Source organism: Coniosporium apollinis (assembly GCF_000281105.1).
Source record: "Coniosporium apollinis CBS 100218 chromosome Unknown supercont1.30, whole genome shotgun sequence".
Classification (NCBI taxonomy): domain Eukaryota; kingdom Fungi; phylum Ascomycota; class Dothideomycetes; genus Coniosporium; species Coniosporium apollinis.
Genome location: NW_006913292.1, coordinates 280,985 through 289,193, shown reverse-complemented (window position 1 = coordinate 289,193; position 8,209 = coordinate 280,985). Strand labels below are relative to the sequence as shown.

Here is an 8,209-nt window from a genome sequence, read left to right as displayed (position 1 = left end):
CGCTGAACATCGTGTACAGGAAGATGCGTAGCATATCGGAGCTTTGAAGGTCCAACCATTGGTCATAATATCAGACTGGCGCTGGGTGACCCAAGGTATGCCTGTAATCACGTGATTGTCACTCTCGGTCGAAGCCAATTCTTCATCAAGGCAACTCTCTGTCGAGTGAATATCTTCATCAACTGCCACTCCCTAGCATGTAGGTTTCGATATGCGAGTGAAATAGAATACGGGTTCCAGAGACGACGAAGATGCAATCTGGAGAACGCCCATACAGCTTCTCCGCTCCCGTCGCAAGGATTCTCAAAGCTCCTTGCTCCACGTCGGGTTTCATTACCATTGGCCCTACTTTGCTATGACTCCAAGCGGGCCCCTCGACATCTACGAGAAGTCCTACGAACCGGGAGTGCCATCACACCGACAGTCCAATGTCGCTGCTGGCTCCGAAGCCCTTGCGGATTAGATCGTCAACGCTAGTGTGTCGTATAACAGTTCATCAGAGATAGTTTTCCAGAGCGTAGAAGACGTAACCAACTTTGGATACAAAAACCATCAGCGCTCGACTACGCCATTCGCGTGTTCGCCGGGGCCAATAGCCTACTGCCCGACACGGTTCGGAACCATTACGGGAACGGTCCCACGGCCGGCGAAGGACAGCTTGTCTTCTGGCAGATTGAGCAGTCACGATTTTTCCAGAGGGGCGCGCGGCCATGAGATGTGGGCATGGAGACTACATGGGATCGAGACGCTGACGAAGCGTCGAACGTGAACTTCCTGGGCCAAGAACCGAGAGAAAAGATGGATGTGGTACTGGAGAAGATGCACAACTTCCAAGCGCTCAGACTGGAGATCATCGTGCATACGACCCTGCAGGGCAGGTTCCACTCGCTCGATGTGGTTCGTCACAGAAGAAATGATTCCGACGGTGAACGCGCCGTGCACCTCATAGACTTGTCGCTGGATGCTTACCATGAACCGTCCCCGCCGTGGTGCAAGATTGATTTCATAGGTAATTGCATCATGCTCCGAGGAGGCGCGAAGAACTCGCTTGAAAGCATGCCGCCTGAGAAAAGCGAGGGGAAGCTCCGGAGCTGGCGGGAAGGCTATACCGCATTTCTACGGTACGATACAGAAGAGAGCCAGGAACGGAGAAACAGTGACAATGACTTTGTGCTAGAAGGACACGCTGCTGTGAGTGTGATTCGGGTGTTCGAGTCGTTAGTGGAGTGAAAGGCTAATGATCGATAACAGATGGTTCTGGACAACCTGACTAGCGGTCCAAGGGACGAATCCAGTGATGAGCTTTTCGACGTAACCAAGTGGGTGTTCTGATGTTATGATCAAAGCCCAGTGTTCAACTCGGGCTTTCTGTCATGCGTTTATGAGAAGCAAACAATGAAGCATCACCTTGCCCTAATGTCGAATGCAAAGATGCAATTTACTCTTCCGCAAAGTTACCGGCGGCACACGTGGATCTTCAAGTTCTGTTTCGGTAAGCAAACTACCTAGTCAAGTAAGTAGGGGGCGCGTTAGAGCTTTAGTGTGACAGCAACCGCGAACTAACGAGTAAACTCCGTCCAAAGCCAAACTTACTCTGGAGGAGCAAAAGAGAAAAACATACAGCAGCAGGTATTCGCTAGTGGTCACCCACCCAACTACTAATCCGCCGATTCAAAGCTTAATTATAGGAGAGCGGACGGGATCCGATGTTTTCCTTGATCTATGGCCGTATATGGAAGTAAACAGCAGCTGTATAATATATGTTCATTGAAGGTCAGTTTAGGCGGGCCTAGGAAGAACAGAATTTTTACTTACGAAGCGTTGCCGGCAATTGAGAATCAACAGTATCACAATGTCCTCTTTGTGACATCAATTCCAAGAATCCACAGCTTTTGTAGATGAGAAAGCATCCAATTTAGCTGTGCATTACCACATAGAACGCGTACATATCATGTGTTGTGGCTATTCGACAATGAGCTGGTAACCGGTACCGTTTCATTACTAAAAGCCCCGTCCTTCGCAAAGCATACCGTATATGAGCAACTTATTGCGGAGTCGATGGTTCATCCCCGATCCACAGCTGTAGGAGATTGAGCTCTATGTAGTCCGGATGCCAATAAAGTTTTGAGCATTCACGTTAACACGTTCAAGGAGATCACTGAGAATCGCCCTCCTCATTGAGTCCCACTACTTGGTGCATCAAACCTAACAAATTACTTAGGTACAAGAATGCAACCAGCAAACGCTAACGCCGAGTGCCTAGCATCACTTGATCAGCATTTTCGGTGCGGTGTCCAGCAATTCCAAGTGTGAGGCGTTATTATTCACGTGCGGGGACAAAGTATTGTCTAGGTTGAGCTTGCTACATCGCCATAATCAGACAGCCCATAGACCCGCTTCCAGCAAATCGTGGTCCGCTCCCGTCGCGCGTCGCAGCTATTCAGCGAGCTTCACACAGCGCCGGGCAAGCAGACAGCGCCGAGGAAAGAACACATCATTCCAGCCAGCCATAATTCCACCAAGCAAACAGCATCCGAGCATAGACAGCCAGAGCATCTTCAAAGAATTCAAATAGCGAAATTATCCAGCTCAAAGACCAGTCACATAGATCAGCCCCCTAGATCAGACAAACTCGGCGACATCGCCGAACTCAGCAACAATCCACGCCTCCAGGCCCTCGAACTCCGGTCTCTGTTTGATCTCTGCTGGCGGCGTGGATTTCTCACAGGCTACGGGCGCCCATTTCTCTTCCTCACCTACCGGTTCGGCAGCATTCTTCTCTTTTGGTTTGTCATCATAGAGTGGCTTCTTCGACTTCTTCGTTAGAGACGGCATCATCGGCTGCGGCATCTCGATCAGCTCCCGCGCCCGCTTGAACCCTAGAAACGATTTCGGTGGCCCATCAGGGGTGGACTCTGGGGCTTGCGAGCTGCTTGCGTCTGTTACAAAGAGTGATTTCTCTTCCTTTGGTGCCGGTACGACCAGCTTTCCAGGCGATGGAGACGCAAGTCCCGGTGTCGACAGCCGCTTGGGAGGGCCGCTCCAGGAGAAGTCGCCATCGTCGTACGCTTGGGTAGCTGGCAAGGAATTATCTTCCGTTCGTTGAGTAGGCTTGAGGTCCTCTGAGTCCGCAAGCCCAACCATCACCGCATCAAGCATCGAGTCGTCGTCACTGATCCTGGGAGAATCGCTCCGTTGATCCATGTCCATCTCCTCAGGCTCGTGCGGAGGACTCATAGTGTCAGCCATGTGATCTTCAGCCATGTGATCTTCAGCCATTACCGAAGGCGAAGGCCAGCCGCCGTAATCTTCACTCGATTTGCGGTGCTCGGTATCTCTGGTGTCTCTGGTATCTCCCAAGAAGGACAGGCTGGGTATCCCACCTTCTGCGTACGAGTAATCTGGCTTGTTGCGCATAACCCTCGTCGCGGAAGGAGGAAGTGGCGGCGCTTTTTGCACGCTTGTATGGAGGCGGTGCAGGGCCTTGTAATCTCGCGGTGCGTGGGCCATGTAGTCGTCGCTAATTTCACGTTTGCTGAGATCTACACACTCGATGCTGGCTCTATCCAGGGTCGGCTGCGGCCTGCTCTTCGTCGCATTGAGATTCAGCTTTGTCTGTGTACCCTGGATTCCGGGTGGTTTTTTCTGATTTTTGCCGCCCGCTTGCTGTGTACTTGTCTTTTCGCCCGTCGTGCTCTTGTTCTTTGGACGTTTCGGAGGCTTTTCCATGCCTTCGCGGCAACACAGATGGTTGCAACTAGTCTTATCTCTGCAGATATGGTTGCATGCCCACTTGCCATTGTCGAGCCTCCGAGCCTCCCGCTCTTCCTCTTCCTGGACAGGCTCATGCTGAGGGGTCTTCTTTGACTTCGCATTGCTGACTGTATTCTTCCGAGTAGCCGCGGAAGTCCGACTTCGAAGCGTATCGATGTGTGTGAAGTCTAGGTCGGTTGTTGCAGCCTTGACGAAGTCAGAATCGTCCAAGTCAAGATCCTCGAAGTCGTCGTCATTCTGAGCCGCATGTGATAGCCTAACGCTGTCTTGCCGGCGCTTCGATGTGTTCGGTCCCGGCTTGTGTAAGTCGTTGGAGCGTCGGGTTGACAGTTCCGCCTCTTTCGCAGCTTTGGGTGTAGGAAAAGCAGAGACAGGGATTTCCGGTTTCAGCGATGCTTGTCTCAATGTGCCGGCTACACGGCCTTGTCAGCGTTGGCCGTCCCTTTAAGAATCTAGTACTGACCAATCTCATCACACATAACATAGCATGTTATGGACTGACTAGGACTGCTCATGTTCGCAGAGAACAGCACATCTTGACCCTTGTTGAGTTTCTTGGCACTGCTCAGGATCAGTACGGCTCTGAGTGGTAGGAAAGGTCACTGACCTGATGCGGCAGAAGTGGACCTTGTGCCCATCAGACGTTTCCGCGAGTAAACATACGTAGACCGGCTTCTTCTGATACGTCTCAGGGATCTTCTCGTTCATAAAGCCAATCTCAACTCTGAGATTGACCTTCACGCCTTCACCCGGTTTGATCTGTGGCAGGTCAGCATGTACCACAAGCATATGCACTGAGGTCTTTCCCTACCGTCTTGCCCATCATCTGCACAGACACACGCAGCTTTGGAAATGCCTTCAAGCGGTCTTGCAGCTTCATACCGAAAGGCGGATGCTTCGACAGGACCGTCTCTATGCGGTGAGGCTCCATGTTTCCAAGCTCCTCGATAGTCTTCACGCCAGCATTGACAAGTTTTCTTACAGCCACAATGCCTATCTGCTCGATTTGCTTCAATTGCAGAGGGCTGTCGTCCCATACCCTAGCACCGAGGCTTCGCGCTAGCATCAAGGCATTTCGTGACGCGATTGAGTCCTCCAGATAGAGCTGGCAATCGATGATACATCGAATGAGGCGGTGGACATGCTGGAAAATAATGGAGACGTCTGTGTTGTACTGAATCCTGTGCTTCGCAGTCTTGTCGTCAACCGGTAGATCGATACCACCAAGCACGGATTGGATGACAAGAGAGACCTTGTGCGCCGGCATTGCGAGATCCACCGGGATGGAGAATTTGATGAATGGAGATTTGTTAAGTTCTTTGTACAGAGGTTTCTCGCCGGAGCGGAAGCGAACTTCTCTGAATTCGGCAGCCTGGGCAAGTGCGGACAGCTTCATTTGGTTAGATGCGGACTTTCGGAGAAAAATCAAATATAGAGTCTTACAATCTCTGAGAGCTTCGCCTTCGGCTGCAATGATAGAAAAACCTTCATTGTCTGGAACTGGAGGTAATACCGAGCCATTGCATCGCCGAACTCGGTCGACCTGAGCGTTGAACCATCCTCTACCAACTCGTGCTCCCGTAGAAGAGAGACGCTTCGATCACAGATCCTCTCTAGCCGTTCGTCAAGACTACCACTGCCGCTGTCGCCCTCCAGCCGATAGTGGTTCGGGTTCTCTCTAAGTCGGATGTACAGGAACGTTCCAGCTAGCCATTTTTTCGCCGAATGAAGGTCTCTCACGGTACCAAGTCCGATCTCCGCGTTCTGTGTGGTTCAGCGTTTAGTTCCGTTGGCATGAGAGCACGTGAGGTTATAGCACCTACCAAATGTTCAATGAGGTTGAGATGCAAGCTAAAGCGTTGTTAGTATTGTTCCACCGGCACACTCCGAGTTCACTCACCAACTTTCCAGTATCTCTTCTCCAGAGACCATTTTCTCGTAGTGCCTAGCCTTCTCAGTGCGGGTCATAATCACTGCAACCGCGCTGTCGTCAAACTGCGGGCGGCCGGCTCTACCCAGCATCTGCATGACTTCTAGGTCTGCGTACTCCTTGCACACATTACCTTGCCAGCTCACCGTGTTCTTGATGATGACGAAGTGACAGGGTAGATTGACTCCGACCGCCAACGTCGAGGTGCAGCATATGACATTGATATCACCCCCCAGAAAGCCTTGCTCAACGGCGAGTCGATCTGCTTGCTCGATGCCTGCATGGTGGAAGGAAACTCCGGCCGAGACGCAGTCTGTACGATCCGTCATTTTACGTTGGGATGAGGTAACGAGCATGGGACTTACTCCGCAGATCATTGTCAAGCACCTTGACATGCCGTCGAGGAGCTTCCCAATAGCGGTCTCCAGGACCCTTGGTGGTCCACCAGTTCGCAAGAAGTTTCGCCGTGTTGACTGTTGCCTTCCTCGTACAGCAGAAGATCATGATCGGTTTCCTTTGCGAGTACTTCGCGATCACATCCGGAAGCCTGAAAGTTGTCAGCAAAGTGCTGGGAATGCTTCGGTCTAACTTACTTCGCGTCCATGACTTTGTCAAAGACGAAGTCGTTGCCGTTGGATTGAAAGCCAACAACATGCTTCTGGAGCTTGACAGGTCTAAATTCTTCGCCGAACTTCTCATGCAGCGCAGGCGTCCCTTGATTTGTTGGGTTCCTCCCCAGCCAAGCTGCGACGTCCTCGAGATTGGGAACAGTAGCTGAAAGTGCCACAAAACGAACATCAGACCCAACAGACTTCATGCGGGAGACAACGGCTTCGAGGGTAGCGCCTCGATCTTCCTTGAGAATGTGAACTTCATCCACCAAGAAAAGCTTCACCATCCGCATCAGCTTCTCATGGTCTTTCCACTTCCGGGTCATGCTGTCCCACTTCTCGGGAGTAGTGATGATGATACTTGCATTTTGCACCTTGTGCAGCTGCGCTCCGTCGGTGTCACCAGTCAGCTCAGCGCACTGGAGATCCAGCGGTCCGAACTTCTTCTGCCAGTCCCGTTGCCTCTCTGAACAGAGAGACTTCGTGGGTGCTTGGTAGATGATCTTGTATTGACCGCCCGAGTACCCATTGATGATGCGGCAGATAGCGAGCTCCAGGATTGCTGTTTTGCCGCTGCCGGTAGGCGAAGAAAGAACAAAGTTGTCGTTGCTACGGTACACGGCTTGGAAACTCTTCGATTGGATAGCATTGAACAGCGGAAACGGGAATATCGAGCGGAATCGATCAGGAAGCTCATGTGTAGGCACAAGCTCGATGCCTTGAGCCACCGGAGGTGCATGCTGCAGCACCATCTGCTTTGGAGCTGCTTTGTAGTAGGAAGGCTGGGAGTCTTGAGCTGCAGAAGCTCGAGGTCTGTCATCATATGGTTCGTCTTCATATTGGCGTTGTGGCCGAGAGTTACTCCTGCGTAAATCATTACGTCGCTGACTCGCTCGTATTGCTGGACTTGAGGGTAGAATATGCGGGGAGGAGCTGACATCCGGAGCTGACGGAGGGCTGTAAGCGAATTGCGCTGAACGGCAAGTAACGGTTAGTGAAGTGACCGGCGGGGAGATGAGTCTACTTAACGAGCCGGTTTGGGCAACAAGGGAGTTGCTTACAGAGGTTTGGTGCTTCACCCGTAGCGTAATCGAGCTGACCTACACCGCGTTAATGCTAGTTTTGAGTAGTGTATCGTGAAACTCACTCATGACGCCCCTCGAGCCGTACTCCTGACCTGGGTAGGATGGCTCCCTAGCTTGCGTGCTCCTCTCCGTATGCCTAGGCGCCAGCGTCAATCGAGCCCTGCCTTGGGTGGCTTGCCGCTGCCGGTCATCGTACGGTCGACGCAGCATCTCCTCATCTGTCGGGGGTGAGCGACGCGACTTTCATGCGGGTGGCAAAAACCGGATGCTTACCGAAGGCATCGAGTGGAAGTTCTCTTCCCGCTGCCGTGTCATCTTCAGTGAACGCGTAATGCTCGCGTGGATAGTGCTCGGGCTCCATAGCTCGGTCGTGAGCTGTACTGTGGTGGTAGTCATCTACAAGAGGCGTATTTCTGTGATGCAGCGGCTGATGGGAGCGAAGACCTGCGGCGCCTGCTTGAGCGCGCTCGTCAATGTCATCGAGGAGATCGAAAATAGAGCTGTCCATGAGTGCCAACTCTGGGAGCCGCCGGAGATGCGCGTTGTTGATGAGCAACACGGCACTGATAACAGGGGAGGCGTGGGGTGACGAGGAGTAGAGATGTGAGCTCAGAGGTGAGGTGAGGCGCGATAGAAGTCAGGGATATGTCGCAATGTCGTGCAGCCTGCAAATAGCACGCGCGAAGCTCAATACCCGTGACCTAGATCTGAACATAATAGACATTTTGGCAAAGAGGCTCACCTATTCATTCCAAACGCGTCTATATAGGCTGCTGCCCTGAGCATACCTGAAGACACACCGCTCCGAC

General features: G+C 52.2%; 2 protein-coding genes and 1 non-coding gene across 3 annotated transcripts; 1 reads left to right on the top strand and 2 right to left on the bottom strand.

The window, feature by feature from the left end:
• Window positions 1-723: 723 nt before the first annotated feature.
• Window positions 724-1,230, top strand: W97_06283 (uncharacterized protein; the record flags this gene model as incomplete). The annotated part of the gene is made up of 1 exon (XM_007784007.1): window positions 724-1,230. One exon carries the CDS (start codon window positions 724-726, stop codon window positions 1,228-1,230), a length of 507 nt encoding a protein of 168 aa, XP_007782197.1.
• A 384-nt stretch (window positions 1,231-1,614) lies between these two features.
• Window positions 1,615-1,730, bottom strand: W97_06282. The gene has a single exon (XR_552286.1). It is a non-coding gene; the product is annotated as a 5S ribosomal RNA (ribosomal RNA).
• Window positions 1,731-2,622: 892 nt separating this feature from the next.
• Window positions 2,623-7,761, bottom strand: W97_06281 (uncharacterized protein; the record flags this gene model as incomplete). The annotated part of the gene is made up of 12 exons (XM_007784006.1): window positions 2,623-4,187; window positions 4,238-4,335; window positions 4,382-4,533; window positions 4,586-5,164; window positions 5,218-5,538; window positions 5,598-5,625; window positions 5,675-6,017; window positions 6,070-6,251; window positions 6,298-7,288; window positions 7,377-7,415; window positions 7,463-7,618; window positions 7,674-7,761. The coding sequence occupies 12 exons, from the start codon at window positions 7,759-7,761 to the stop codon at window positions 2,623-2,625; spliced, it is 4,542 nt and encodes a 1,513-aa protein (XP_007782196.1).
• Between the last annotated feature and the right edge of the window lie 448 nt (window positions 7,762-8,209).